Source organism: Scyliorhinus canicula, chromosome 19 (genome assembly GCF_902713615.1).
Source record: "Scyliorhinus canicula chromosome 19, sScyCan1.1, whole genome shotgun sequence".
NCBI classification, from domain to species: domain Eukaryota; kingdom Metazoa; phylum Chordata; class Chondrichthyes; order Carcharhiniformes; family Scyliorhinidae; genus Scyliorhinus; species Scyliorhinus canicula.
Genome location: NC_052164.1, coordinates 7,480,319 through 7,495,602, shown reverse-complemented (window position 1 = coordinate 7,495,602; position 15,284 = coordinate 7,480,319). Strand labels below are relative to the sequence as shown.

The 15,284-nt window shown below is 48.6% G+C and overlaps 1 protein-coding gene across 1 annotated transcript in view; it reads right to left on the bottom strand.

The window, feature by feature from the left end:
* Nucleotides 1–15,284, bottom strand: part of LOC119954499 (rho GTPase-activating protein 21-like) — a 296,828-nt gene that overhangs the window by 54,774 nt on the left and 226,770 nt on the right. Inside the window, exons 17-20 of the mRNA XM_038779786.1 lie at nt 8,426–8,550; nt 2,775–2,930; nt 2,308–2,386; nt 203–276 (exon numbers count right to left, since the gene is read on the bottom strand). Of these exons, the coding sequence (XP_038635714.1) occupies nt 203–276; nt 2,308–2,386; nt 2,775–2,930; nt 8,426–8,550 (434 nt within the window). The remainder of the gene's footprint in view (nt 1–202; nt 277–2,307; nt 2,387–2,774; nt 2,931–8,425; nt 8,551–15,284) is intronic.

Genomic DNA, 15,284 nt, shown 5'->3' with positions numbered 1-15,284 from the left:
ATTAAGGGAGATTTAAGAGAAGAATTTAAATGATCTGTACGCTCTTAAAAGGGACTTTGTCAGCTTTAATTTTTTAATGCATTTCTAATAGACCCTGAAAATGTTAATTTTTGATATTAGCTGTGAATGCAGGTTTGCCTATCCAGAGTTAGAATATACTCAAAGGAGTGACAGATCAGAAATGTCGTCGAGTAGGATTTACCAGTTTCTTAAATCTTTGAAGTCTTTCTGTTGCATCCTCCAGTCTGTTGGTTTCAATGAAATCATTGTATTTATCTGTAAAGTATAGGAAACATCACTATTCAATTCGCAGCAGTTACTTATCAGCTTGGTTCTGCTGGTAATGCATTCACATCTGGACCAGAAGCACAGTTTTGGATGAGCTCAAGTTTATGAAAGGTGGAATATGGGAGATTAGCCAGGCGAGCACAAAAGGAGCAAAAACACAGATGTAGATATCAGCAGCTGTTCTTGCTGAGGGAGAGCATATGGAGGCTGAAGCTCATTTCAGGGTCAAATGGAATAATAATAATCTTTATTGTCACAAGTAGGCTTACATTAACACTGCAATGAAGTTACCATGAAAATCCCCTAGTTGCTATATTCCAGCGCCTGTTCGGATACACTGAGGGAGAATCCAGAATGTCCAATTCACCTAACAGACGTCTTTTGGCTGAGGTTAGGGTCTCAGGTTTGTGCAACTTGAGACGGTGACCAGGTGGAAGAAAGGAATCAATGGCTGGGGGACGGTATTTGTGGCAGGGGCTGATGACAATAGCTTCTGCCTTCCACACAAACATAGACCAGACGAAACAGCACTCCGGGGGCTCACGGGCCATCAGAGACCCCTGGGTGGTCTGGGCCAGTGCAGGGTAGCTTCCTGGCCCTCCCCCTGGAACGTGGGCACTTCAGCACTGCCAAGGTGCCTGGATGGCACTGCCAAGCTGGCCGGAGCACCACCTGGGTGCCAGTGAAAGGGTGTGCAGGTGCCTGGGTAGTACTGCCAAGGCCATGCCCATGAAAGGAGGGTGGAGGGGAGGTTTGAAGGATGGGGGTGTGCAAGGCAGATAAGTAGGGGCCTCCAGGGGTTTGGGGGGGTGACAGGTGGGGCTCCTGGAGGGAGCGGGTGCTGTAAGGGTGCCGTGGGGGTCTGAAGAGTGGGGGCCCCCAGAAACCCCATAGCGCGATGTCCTCACTTGGTAGTGCCCATGTGTGTGGGGGGTGACATTGCCCATGGGTGGGGGGTCTGGGGGACCCACGAGTTCACTTAGAGATCAGGACATCCTTTCAAAATGGCAGCCTGAAGCGTCATTGAATAGCGGTGGGGAATTCGCCGGCAGGAAACTCCCTGAAAAACCCGGCACAAAGTAACTGAAACTTTTGTGGGGGAATTGCACCCAATATTTCCAGGACGACTTCCTTTAATACTCTGGGATGTAGATTATCAGGCCCTGGTATTTGTCAGCCTTTAACCTCATTAATTTCCCCAACATAAGTTTCTTGCTAATTCTGATTTCCTTCAATTCTGTCCTCTGGCTAGACTCTTGGTTCCCTAACATTTCTGCGAGGTTATTTGTGCCCTCTTTTGTGAAGACAGAACCAAAGTCTGTGCCTAATTCTTCTGCTATTTCTTAGTTTCCCATTGTAATTTCCCTGGCTTCTGACTGTAAAGGACCTACATTTGTCTTTTCTAATCTTTTTCTCTGCGCATGTTTATAGAAGTTTAAATGGTCAGTTTCTATTGCTCCCTGCAATTTTACTCTCATACTCTTTTTCTCCCTCTTGATCAAATTTGTTGTCCTCTTTCGCTTAATTCTAAAATGCTCCTAATCCTCAGACTTGCTGCTTTTCTGGCAATTTTGGTTTAATATTATCTCTAATTTCCTTTGTAAGCCATGGTTGAAAAGAAGGAAGTTTTAAAGAAAGAGAGTTCAATGGTACTTACTTATCAAGCATCCCAAAAACAAATGAACTAGTAATTTATCACATAGCCACTTAAAGAATCCTGCTGTGCACAAATTGGTTATTTTGCCTAGATCACAGCCACTGTACTTCAAAGTTATTCTTTATAAGTGAAAAATTGGTTAGATGAGAAAAGGCACCAAATAACTGAAAAGCTATCTCTCCCTTTTTTCTGTGAGACCTAATGATCATTTTATGTGACTTCAAAATTATAGATCTCAACTTCCTAAACAGACATTTATTGCTGTAGCTTTTATATAATGACTGCTAAATTATGTGCAGAATTGTACAATGATTGACTGTTTTCAAATTGAAACCAATGAATTATTAAGATGTTTTATTCACCATCTGTGAAGAGAGGCTCAGGCAGCTTTCGGAAGAACAGTTTAAGCAAACTGCTGATCACATTCAGGTCCTGCCATTTCTGCAAAGACAAAATTACTCAATATGAGCAACCATTAAATGCAATGAGGGAGAACACCACAGAAATACAGATCTCCACTATTAACCATTCTTTTGCGAAGTATGGCAACGATAACAGAAAGTCAAGATTAAGAACTACAGATGTCTCTTTGAAGCAGTGATTCAAATGTGATGTTTCTTATGGCTTCTTAAATGAAAGCTGACAAATTGTGTAGCTTTGCCCTCAAGTTCATGACAATTATACGTGGTCATTAGAGTTAATCCGAAACCGGAGCAAAACATTAATGGTTCTCAGATAATTTCCTACAAAACAAGCCTCTGAATGACTCGTACAAAAACAAAACAGAGAAAGGGATAGTTATATGTCTTTTGAAGAACTAGAAGCTTACTTCTTCTGAGGTATTGAGATCAGTCATTCCCTTATTGAGTTGTTCCTGTAGGCTGGAGACCATGGCATTGTTCCCTGGTACCCTATAGATCCCTGTGTACTCCAAACCCTTTTCCTCCACCAATTTACAACAGATCTCCACGATCAATGGAATAAACTGAAAGAACAAATACAAATGCACATAAATACTTGAACAACATATTGCGGCCACCATACTGTAACATTTAGCTACGTTTCAAACAGAAATAAAGAACAAATGAAACAAAGTTTTTCTTCAACAAACAAGTGCAACAACAAATTACTTGCATTTATACGTTTTTAGAATGTGTCCTTGGGCTGTGAGCTTCACCAAGCAAGGCTAGAATTCCTTGACCACCCCTAATTAAGGTATACATTAGTAGTTTGGTGGTACAGTATTGCTTAAAAAATAGATTGTTTCTCAAAGATTTTCACATGGCACTCATCAAGGCAATCACAAGAATACAATGCAAGGGAAATCAACAAAATTGTACGGTATAAGAGAATGCTGATTAGTTGGTGAATGGACTCTGGCTGGTGGAGGCATTGCGGTGGAGAATGCACCAGTTTCATTTTATTCATTCATGTGATGTGTGTGTCGCTGGCTGGGCCAGAATATGTTGCCCATTCCCAATTACCCTTGAGGAGCTTGTTTGGCCATTTCAAAGGGCATTGAAGAGCCAACCACATTGCCATGTAGGCAAGACTAGGTTAAGACTGCGGATTTCCTTTCCTGAGGGACATTTAGTGAACCAGATGGGTTTTTACAACAATCGACAATCTTTTCATGACCATCAATAGATACTTTTAAAATTGAATTCAAATTTTGACATCTTTCTTAATGTGATTCGAACAGAGCATTATCCTGGGTCCCTGGATTATTAGTCCACTGACAATACACCACCGCCTCCCCCACCAGTTGATAATGACTGACCGTTAATTGCCAAGCATTGTTTGAAATTGCACCAAGCTCCCTGGTTTAAATTTCAAACAATATTTGGCAGTTAACTTATCAGTCATGCTGCTGGAATGGCCAAGAAGGAGCTGGAGCGTGCAGAGGGGATCAGGATGGCAGTCTGTCGCTGTGGGAAACGGGCTGAGAGGGGGGCGCGGGCACGTGGCGGACTACGGAAGGGTGATGGCTAGTCGACGGGGGAGAGGGGCAGATGGCCCTCCGATCCGGCTGATCACCTGGAATGTGAGGGGACTGAATGGGCCGGTCAAACAGTCCTGCGTGTTCCCGCACCTGAGGGGGCTGAAGGCGGACGTGGCTATGCTTCAGGAGACGCACCTGAAGGTGGTGGATCAGGTCAGGTTGAGGAAGGGGTGGGTGGGCCAAGTGTTTCATTCGGGGCTGGATGCAAAAAACCGGGGGTGGCGATCCTGGTGGTGAAGAGGGTGTCATTTGAGTCGTCGAGTGTGGTGGCAGACAGCGGCAGGAGGTACGTGATGGTGAGCGGCAAGCTGCAAGGGGAGCAGGTGGTGCTGGTCAATGTATATGCCCCGAATTGGGATGATGCAGATTTCATGCGGTGCATCTTGGGCCGGATTCCAGATTTGGAGGTGGGGGGCCTGATAATGGGGGGGGGATTTCAACACGGTGCTGGATCCGCCACTGGATCGATCCAGTTCCAGGACGGGTAGGAGGACTGCGGCGGCTAAGGTGCTGAGGGGGTTTATGGACCAGATGGGAGGGGTGAATCCTTGGAGGTTCGCGAGGCCGAGGGCCAGGGAATTTTCATACTTCTCCCATGTGCATAAGGCCTACTCCCGGATCGACTTCTTTGTTTTGAGTAGGGAGCTGATTACGGGGGTAGTAGACGCTGAGTACTCGGCGATAGCCATTTCTGACCATGCCCCGCATTGGGTGGACCTCGAGCTGGGGGAGGAGAGGGACCAGCGCCCGTTGTGGCGCTTGGAGGTGGGGCTGCTGGCGGACGAGAATGTGAGGGGGGGGGATGCATCGAGAGGTACCTGGAGGCCAACGATAATGCGGAGGTCCGAGTGGGGACGGTCTGGGAGGCGCTGAAGGCAGTGGTTCGGGGGGAGTTGATCTCTATTCGGGCCCACAGGGAGAGAGGGGAGCAGAGAGAAAGGGAGAGATTGGTGGGGGAAATGGTGAGGGTGGACAGGAGGTACGCGGAGGCCCCGGAGGAGGGATTGCTGAGGGAGCGGCGCAGCCTTCATGCTGAGTTCGACTTGTTGACCACCAGAAAGGCGGAGGCTCAATGGAGAAAGCCTCAGGGCGCGGTGTACGAGTATGGGGAGAAGGCGAGTAGGATGCTGGCACACCAGCTCCGTAAGCGGGATGCGGCTAGGGAGATTGGTGGAGTTAAGGACCGTGGAGGAAATGTGGTGCGGATGGGGGTAGACATTAATGTGGTCTTCAGGGACTTTTATGAGAGACTATATCGGTCCGAACCTCCGGCGGAAAAGGGGGGGATGGGGCGCTTTTTGGACCGGCTGAGATTCCCGAGGGTGGAGGAGGGACGGGTGGAGGGTCTGGGGGCGCCAGTTGAGCTTGAGGAGCTGGTTAAAGGGATAGGGAACATACAGTCGGGGAAGGCGCCGGGGCCGGATGGGTTCCCGGTTGAATTTTACAAGGCGTATGCAGACCTGCTGGCCCCCCTGTTGGTTAGGACCTTCAACGAGGCGAGGGAGGGGGGGGGGGGGGGGCTTTGCCCCTGACGATGTCTCGGGCGCTGATCTCCTTGATCCTTAAGCGAGACAAGAATCCCCTGCAGTGTGGGTCATACAGGCCGATCTCACTCCTGAATGTGGACGGCAAGTTGTTGGCAAAGATCTTAGCCACGAGGATAAAAGACTGTGTGCCGCAGGTTATCCACGAGGATCAAACGGGGTTTATGATGGGGAGGCAGCTGAACACTAATATACGGAGGCTCTTGAACGTTATTATGATGCCGGCGATGGAAGGGGAGGCGGAGATAGTGGCGGCGCTAGATGCGGAGAAGGTCTTTGATAGGGTTGAGTGGGGCTACTTGTGGGAGGTGCTGGAAAGGTTCGGGTTTGGGGAGGGGTTTGTCAGTTGGGTGAGGCTGTTGTATGAGGCCCCGATGGTGAGTGTGGCCACAAATAGGAGGAGGTCGGAGTATTTTCGACTATACCGAGGGATAGGCAGGGGTGTCCCCTGTCCCCCCTACTTTTTGCGCTGGCAATTGAACCCCTGGCTATGGCGCTGAGGGAGTCGGGGGATTGGAGGGGGCTGGTCCGGGGTGGGGAGGAGCACAGAATGTCGCTCTATGCGGATGACATAAGAACATAAGAACTAGGAGCAGGAGTCGGCCATCTGGCCCCTCGAGCCTGCTCCGCCATTCAATGAGATCATGGCTGATCTTTTGTGGACTCAGCCCCACTTTCCGGCCCGAACACCATAACCCTTAATCCCTTTATTCTTCAAAAAACTATCTATCGTTACCTTAAAACGGCAGGGGAGGGTTCTGTTTTGTTTTTTTTTGTTCTTAGAATTTTCTGTTATTGTTTTCTTTTTTGTGAAAATGTGAAAATTTGAATAACAATTATTTTAAAAAAAACTTATCAGTCATTATCAACTAGTGCATTCTAAACCATGGCAGCATTTCTACCGTATCCACATGCCAACAAATCAGCACTCTCTTCTCATACAGTATAAATTTATTGATTTGCTTTACATTTTTTGCTGTGAATTTCCTGATAAGTGCAACATGAAAAACTTGGGACAAAAAAATATATTTTTCTACTCAGCAATACTTAGGGTCTTGGTGAGCTGTCATCTTGAACCATTGGAGTACCCCCAGTACAATTTTTGTACAGCTTGATGCAACTGAGTGGTTTGCAAGGCAATCTTAAAGAGCAGTTTAGAGTCAACCACATTGCTGTGGGTTTGGAGTCACATGTCAGCCAGACCAGGTGAGGATTGCAGATTTCTACCCCTGAAGGATATTACTGAACTACATAGGATTTTATGGCAATCTGATAATTTCAGGATTATTAATGAGACTAGCATTTTATTCCAGATTCATTCATTAAATTTAGGCTACCCCTATAACTCACTGGTTGGATTTTAGGACCTTCCACCCAGGTGGGTTTTTGGCAGGGAGGCACAGAAAATATGGCAAATATCCAGCCCACTTACTTTTCTCAACCCGTTTCCATTAATAAGGGGTTGGATAATGAGCTCACTGGGCTGCCCGCCCTTAAGCCTATTGAGGTCCTTAGCTGCCCAAATTAAATGTCAATTCAGAATCTCAATCTGCCTCTACTTCCATAAACCACTGGGCAGGCAGCAAAAGCCATTTTTGAAACAGCTTCTTTGAAAGGGTGGGAAGGAACGTGGGAGAGGAGAGAAGGTGGCTTCATCAGTTGGGCCCCGCTTGTGCCTCCCTGTCCAGGCTTCCAAAGCCTGCCTCCCCAACCTCATGTTTTCCTCCTTCCCTCGGTTCTCCAACCCCCTCACCATGCCAAATACCAGGGATTTACCGGTCTCCAGAAACGGTGATCTTCCTCCCGGGGCCTCCTTGCAGTGCCAGCAGCACCCACAACTGAATTGTGGCGCTGGGACTGCTCGAGCGGCTGGTCAATCAGGTTGGCTCTCAGCTCTTGAGGATGGGACTTCCTTTCCACTGAGTGGTGGAAGTCTGACCTTCTGACCTTCAGAATGTTCAGATTGCACCCAGCATGTTATCGCTGTGGGGCAGGCTTTTTAAAAAGTCGGTCAATTTGGGACCAACTTTCCTTCCGGAGATTAGTCAGTCTGCGCCCTGTGAAATCCAACCCCATGTCTCCAGAGCATTACTCCAGGCCTCTAGCTTACTAATTCAGTAACATTACCACTGTGTTACAAACTCCCCTAGTACCCTTAAACAACCCACGGCACTTCATAGGTCACAAACAAAGTCTGGCATCAAGGCACTCAGGGCATGTGACCAGAAATGAAATGAAATGAAAATCGCTTATTGTCACGAGTAGGCTTCAATGAAGTTACTGTGAAAAGCCCCTAGTCGCCACATTCCAGCGCCTGTTCAGGGAGGCTGGTACGGGAATTGAACCATGCTGCTGGCCTGCCTTGGTCTGCTTTAAAAGCCAGCGATTTAGCCCAGTGTGCTAAACTAGAAATGTGGTCAAGTTCCAAAGAGTATCTTAAAGGAGAGAGAGATTGAGCTTCAGAGAGGTTTTGGTAAAGAATGCTTGAGCAGAAGTAAAACTCCAATTTAAATAATAAGCAGGAACATATGTCAAGAGAAGGTCTTGTGGCTCAGTGGGTGGTGTTCCTGCCTCTGAGCCAGAAGCTCCAGACTCTGGTCCCACCCTAGGACTTGATGATCAAGGAAGGTGCATTCACAATGTGGCCAAATAGGTAGAGTATCAATCTGCAAAATCCTTCCAGCGCACCCATGGCAAGTGGTAAGAGCAGGAGAGATTCCTGGTCAGGCATGCTTGATGCGGAGTGGCGTCCCTCAAGCTCTAAGCCTCTGGTGACATGCTAGCAACCGGTTCCAGGAAAAAAATCGCAATGTGAATAGATGAAAGTCTGCCTTCTGCACCACTAGATGTAGGAAGTGAAACAACAACAAATACCAAGGTATTCATGCATGAATGCTTACAGCGTAGCAAAGGGAAGCACACACAATCAACTACCTTGTTATGTACACCAGGCTGACACTCCTCTAATCGAACACCAAAAGCTGCTCCAGAAACTGTTTTTTTAGTTTTTTTCATTATGTTCAACCAAGAACTCTTGTCCTTAGGGAGGATACTTTCATCTGGAAAAAGAAACAGACAGAACAGTGATTCACTACTTGGAACAAGAAAAAAATCCCTAAGTCAGATCATTTTTATGCATGTTATTTTATGGAAGAGCTTCAATACAACCAAGTCCACTCTTTCCTGAACTTTAGGACAAAGCTGAAGTTCTCTTAAAAAAACATTTGCAGTCATGAACACTTTTGCTATCAAGCATAAATAGATTTGAACCCCTCTATTCAAGGAATAGCATCATGCAAGCTGTGCAACTGATGCACGATTCAGCCAAAAGGTTTCTTAGGAACTGCCGCCAGCTTCCTGGTGTGACTGCCACTGCAGTACAACTTTAATTGATCCACTTAAGGGGGCTCCATGGGCTTCATACCACAAATCAAGGCTTGCCAGCCAATTCTCCGGGACCGCGTGCGCCAGCCCCCCCCCGCTAACAAGGTAGAGCAGCACAAAAAACTGCTCTTGCACAGCTAATCCCACTTAGCTTGCAGTCACGGCACAGAGATGACTGGTCACATGATTCAGGGATGCAGACGTGGGGAGGCTTTTAGAGGTGGTCAAGGCCAGGTGAGATGTCCTGGTCCTCCAAGGGTCCCAGAGAGTAAGCCACAGGGCAGCCAGTGTCACCTGGGAGGAAGTGGCAGTGGCCATCAGCTCGGGCAGTGTGAAAGGAGGACCGGCACTGTGCCAGGGGGCAAACATTGGCCCCATTTAGCCAGGGTACAAAGGTGGCACCCAGCATCCATTTTGTGACAAACCACGATAGGGACTTTGTAGTTCAGAACTGGCACCACAGAGAAAATGGTGTCCTGGCTGGACATAGCAAATCTGAATCAGCCCACACCCTCAAAGACATTAGCACAAAGTCACACGGATAAGACATTCAATCTAAGTTTCTGATAATAGCTGAAACCAGACAGCAATCAAGGATAGATCAACCCAAGATCCTGATAATAGTTGAAAGCAGACAGCAATCACGGATAGCATTAGTTAAAACAAAGAGCAAGGGAACAGCAATTTAAAAAACAAAGGCAGAAGACCGGGTAGGGCTCACTTGTTAAAGGCTGGTTTCTATGAATGAAACCCATGTGGCCCGCCTAAGAGTGGACGCTCCTGTTCTCTCATGAATGCGGAGTGCTTACTAGGCTATCATTTGGAAATGTATTTTTATGTCTCTAACCCTTAATACAAGGGTTATGTCTTTGGCAGGTAGGATCAGTCTTTGGCAGGTAGGATCAAGGAAAACCCAAAAGCTTTCTATAGGTATGTCAGGAATAAAAGAATGACTAGGGTAAGAGTAGGGCCAGTCAAGGACAGTGGTGGGAAGTTGTGTGTGGAGGCTGAGGAGATAAGCGAGATACTAAATGAATACTTTTCGTCAGTATTCACTCAAGAAAAAGATAATATTGTGGAGGAGAATGCTGAGACCCAGGCTATTAGAATAGATGGCATTGAGGTGCGTAGGGAAGAAGTGTTGGCAATTCTGGACAAGGTGAAAATAGATAAGTCCCCGGGGCCAGATGGGATTTTATCCTAGGATTCTCTGGAAGCCAGGGAAGAGATTGCTGAGCCTTTGGCTTTGATTTTTAGGTCATCATTGGCTACAGGAATAGTGCCAGAGGACTGGAGGATAGCAAATGTGGTCCCTTTGTTCAAGAAGGGGAGTAGAGATAACCCCCGGTAACTATAGGCGGTGAGCCTAACGTCTGTGGTGGGTAAAGTCTTGGAGAGGATTATAAAAGATACGATTTATAATCATCTAGATAGGAATAATATGATTAGGGACAGTCAGCATGGTTTTGTGAAGGGTAGGTCATGCCTCACAAACCTTATCGAGTTCTTTGAGAAGGTGACTGAACAGGTAGACGAGGGTAGAGCAGTTGATGTGGTGTATATGGATTTCAGTAAGCGTTTGATAAGGTTCCCCACGGTCGTCTATTGCAGAAAATACGGAGGCTGGGGATTGAGGGTGATTTAGAGATGTGGATCAGAAATTGGCTAGTTGAAAGAAGACAGAGAGTGGTAGTTGATGGGAAATGTTCAGAATGGAGTTCAGTTACGAGTGGCGTACCACAAGGATCTGTTCTGGGGCCGTTGCTGTTTGTCATTTTTATAAATGACCTAGAGGAGGGCGCAGAAGGATGGGTGAGTAAATTTGCAGACGACACTAAGTCGGTGGAGTTGTAGACAGTGCGGAAGGATGTTGCAGGTTACAGAGGGGACATAGATAAGCTGCAGAGCTGGGCTGAGAGGTGGCAAATGGAGTTTAATGTGGAGAAGTGTGAGGTGATTCACTTTGGAAAGAATAACAGAAATGCGGAATATTTGGCTAATGGTAAAATTCTTGGTAGTGTGGATGAGCAGAGGGATCTCGGTGTCCATGTACATAGATCCCTGAAAGTTGCCACCCAGGTTGATAGGGTTTGTGAAGAAGGCCTATGGTGTGTTGGCCTTTATTGGTAGAGGGATTGAGTTCCGGAGCCATGAGGTCATGTTGCAGTTGTACAAAACTCTAGTACGGCCGCATTTGGAGTATTGCGTACAGTTCTGGTCGCCTCATTATAGGAAGGACGTGGAAGCTTTGGAACGGGTGCAGAGGAGATTTACCAGGATGTTGCCTGGTATGGAGGGAAAATCTTATGAGGAAAGGCTGATGGACTTGAGGTTGTTTTCGTTAGAGAGAAGAAGGTTAAGAGGTGACTTAATAGAGGCATACAAAATGATCAGAGGGTTAGATAGGGTGGACAGCGAGAGCCTTCTCCCGCGGATGGAGGTGGCTAGCACGAGGGGACATAGCCTTAAATTGAGGGGTAATAGATATAGGACAGAGGTCAGAGGTGGGTTTTTTTACACAAAGAGTGGTGAGGCCGTGGAATGCCATACCTGCAACAGTAGTGAACTCGCCAACATTGAGGGCATTTAAAAATTTATTGGATAAGCATATGGATGATAAGGGCATAGTGTAGGTTAGATGGCCTTTAGATTTTTTCCATGTCGGTGCAACATCGAGGGCCGAAGGGCCTGTACTGCGCTGTATCGTTCTATGTTCTATGTTCTACAATGAAGTAGTGATTATCTTTGATGGGAAAACTTCCAGTCAAATTGAACTGTGTGAATGTATCTTTCTACAAAGTGTATAAATGCTGAAACCTTTCTGTTGATTATTGGAGAAGCACTGGGATAGACCAGGCGCTTTTCTCACCAGTGTAAAATAACCTACTTTTGAAGGCTGGAACAAGACTGAGCATGGAGTGACTTCTCCAAATTTATGGGCGGCACGGTGACACTGCTTCCTCACAGCTCCAGGGACCCCGGTTCAATTCTGGCCTTGGGTGACTATCTGTGTGGAGTTTGCACTTTCTCCCCGTGTCTGTGTGGGTTTCCTCAGGGTGCTCCAGTTTCCTCCCACAGTCTAAAGATGTGCAGGTTAGGTGAATTGGCCATGCTAAATTGCCCTTAGTTTTCCAAAAGGTTAGGTGGGGTTACTGGGATAGGGTGGAGGTGTGGCCTTTAGTAGGGTGCTCTTTCCAAGGGCCGGTGCAGACTCGATGTGCCAAATGGCCTCCTTCTGCACTGGAAATTCTATGATTCATCCCCGCTAACAGGCACCCAGTGCCTTAAGAAAATTAGCTCCCCATTCAACAAAAATTAACTTCTTAAGGTATTTCAAGTTCTTTACTATTTTAAGATGAGTCTTAGTTTTGCAAACACAAGTAAAATGTAATAATGGCCACCTTTTGCACAGGCAAACTCACATCGATAGCAAAGGACAGGCTCCAGCAAATTCTACACTGAGGATTGCTTCTCTAATTTGAAAACAAAAAGTTAATTTGGGGAAGTTTCTCAGTAGCATACTTGGCTGGAAAGCACATGATCGATAAGAAAGGAGCTCTTGAAAAATGGGGCAGGACTTGGGTTCTATGCATCTAGCAATAATGTAATGATTAATGCTTCTGCATTATAACACATCGAGATGAGAGTTAAGGAAAAGAGAATTAAAAATAGACTTTTGAAATCAAGTTAACATTTAATGATCTCTGGACAACACACCAAACAAACCCTGTCATTTGGGGGACTACAGTTACATGTTTTCCACACTCAAGTGGGTCAAACAGCAAATTTCAAAAAGGCGTGCAACAAAAATGAACGGAATTTTTAAAAAGCTGTGGTTTTCACAAAAGCCATGTCAATAAATGAAGATTAAAAAAAGCAAATAAACATTGTATGTGAAAGGGTCAGTGTATGTGCGTAAGTGAGTGAGAGTGTGGAAGTGCGTCTCCCACACAGTGACTCGCTCCTCCCCCACACACCCACCTACATACCCAGCCACTCGCTCACCCCACGCACACACCCAGCCTCTCGCTCCCCCCATCCACACACCCAGCCACTTGCTCCCCCCACCCACACACCCAGCCACTCGCTCCCCCCACCCACACACCCAGCCACTCGCTCCCCCCCACCCACACACCCAGCCACTCGCTCCCCCCACCCACACACCCAGCTACTCGCTCCCCCCACCCACACACCCAGCCACTCGCTCCCCCCACCCACACACCCAGCCACTCGCTCCCCCCACCCACAGACTTAGCCACTCGCTCCCCCCACCCACACACCCAGCCACTCGCTCCCCCCACCCACACACCCAGCCACTCGCTCCCCCCACCCACACACCAAGCCACTTGCTCGCCCCACCCACACACCCAGCCACTCGCTCCCCTCACCCACACACCCAACCACTCGCTCCCCCCACCCTCACACCCAGCCACTCACTCCCCCCACCGACACAAAGTGACTCGCTCCCCCCACCCACACCCAGCCACTCACTCTCCCTACCCACACACACTCAGCCACTCACTACACCCACAAACATCACATGCTCCTCCACCACACACGCTCAGCCACTCGCTCTCCCCACACACACACTCAAATCAGTTGCTTCAACCACACAAAACACTTGCTCCACACAACTCGCTCCCGTATGCCCCCACACTCACTGCCACCCGTGTGCCCCCACACTCACTGCCACCCGTGTGCCCCCACACTCGCTGTCACCTGTAACGCACCCACACTCACTGCCACCTGTACGCGCCCACAATCGCTCCACCCAGACACACCCACAATCGTTCCCATCCGCCCACATCTGCTCACACTACGAATCCCACCCACCCACACACTCCCACCCACCCACCCCCACACTCCCAACCACATACTCCCACCCACTCACCCACACACTCCTGTGATAGTCACCACTAGCAGTATTACATGCATTACAGTAAGGCCCGTATAGTAGAGGTACATGGGTAAATCCCTGCCTGCTGGCTCCGGCCAGTAGGCGGCGTATAAATGTCTGTGCTCGCTGGTGCTGAAGCCATTCTGGTTCCAGCTACAGGAGGCACAACATCTTTGCTCAATAAAGCCTCGATTATTCCACTACTCTCACCTTTGTGATAAATGGTAGTGCATCAATTTATTGGGCAAAGATTTTTTAAACGATGGATCTCCGCATCAAGCCTGATCTCCTGCAGCTGAGCCCTCAAGCAGCCAACACTACGTCCGCTTTTGACCACTGGCTAGCCTGCTTTGTAAGGTACCTCCAAACGTCCGCTGAGGAACCCTTGGACTCGCAGAAGCTCCAAGTCCTTTATTCACGGGTGAGCCCTGACATTTTTCCTCTCATCCGGGATGCGCCCACTTGCTCCGAAGCAATGGAGGTCCTGAAAGGACATAATGTTCGACCAGTCAATCAAGTATACGCCAGGCACCTCCTGGCCACGAGACAGCAACTCCCCTGGGAGTCTCTGGACGATTTCTGGCGTACCCTGAACATCCTAGGTAGGAAATGTGACTGCCAGGCAGTTTCGGCAGTCCAGCACACAGACCTTTTAATTTGCGACGCTTACGTTACGGGCATATGGTCTGCGTACGTCCGACAGCGGCAACTGGAAGGGGTTATGTTTAATCTTGCGGGAACTAGGCAGCTCGCTAACTTGTTAGAAGTGCCCTCCAGTAACATCCAGTCATACGCCCCCGACCGCACAGCACCCTCGTGGGCCCCACCAGCTGCCGACTCCAGCTCATCGCAAGCCTGTGCCGCGCGGCAGCTAGCCAACCCTGGAGGGCCCAAGTGCTATTTTTGCGGGCAGAACAAACACCCCACGCAGCACTGCCCGGCGCGGAGCGTGATCTGCAACGGATGTGGGAAGAAGGAACACTTTGTTTCCGTTTGCCAGGCCCAGTCGATCGCCGCTGTTTCCAGGCTCGGCGTTCCTACACCCCCCACATGCAACCCAGGGATGCTGCCATTTTCCTCCTCGCAAGCCACATGTGGCCCGTGGGCGGCGCCATCTTCTTCACCGCAAGCCACGTGCAGCCCGTGGGCGGCGCCATCTGTGATGCCGCCTGCCATGTGCGCCCCATGGGCGCTGCCATCTTCGCCACCATTTTGGACGGCGCCTCAGGACCCCTGCTCGTCTGACCGTTCATCGCCTGCCGCTATCTCCACCGCCGCTGACCAGCCCGGCACCTCCCAGCATCTGCCGCAGCTCACCTCGATCACCCTGGATCAGTCCCAGCCCCGCAACCTCACGACCGCAACAACGACGGTGAAGATCGATGGGCACGAGACGACCTGTCTTTTTGACTCCAGGAGCACAGAGTGCTTCATCCACCCCTTGACAGTAAGGCACTGCTCCCTCGTGGTATACCCAGTTACCCAGAAAATCTGCCTGGTCTTTGGATCCCA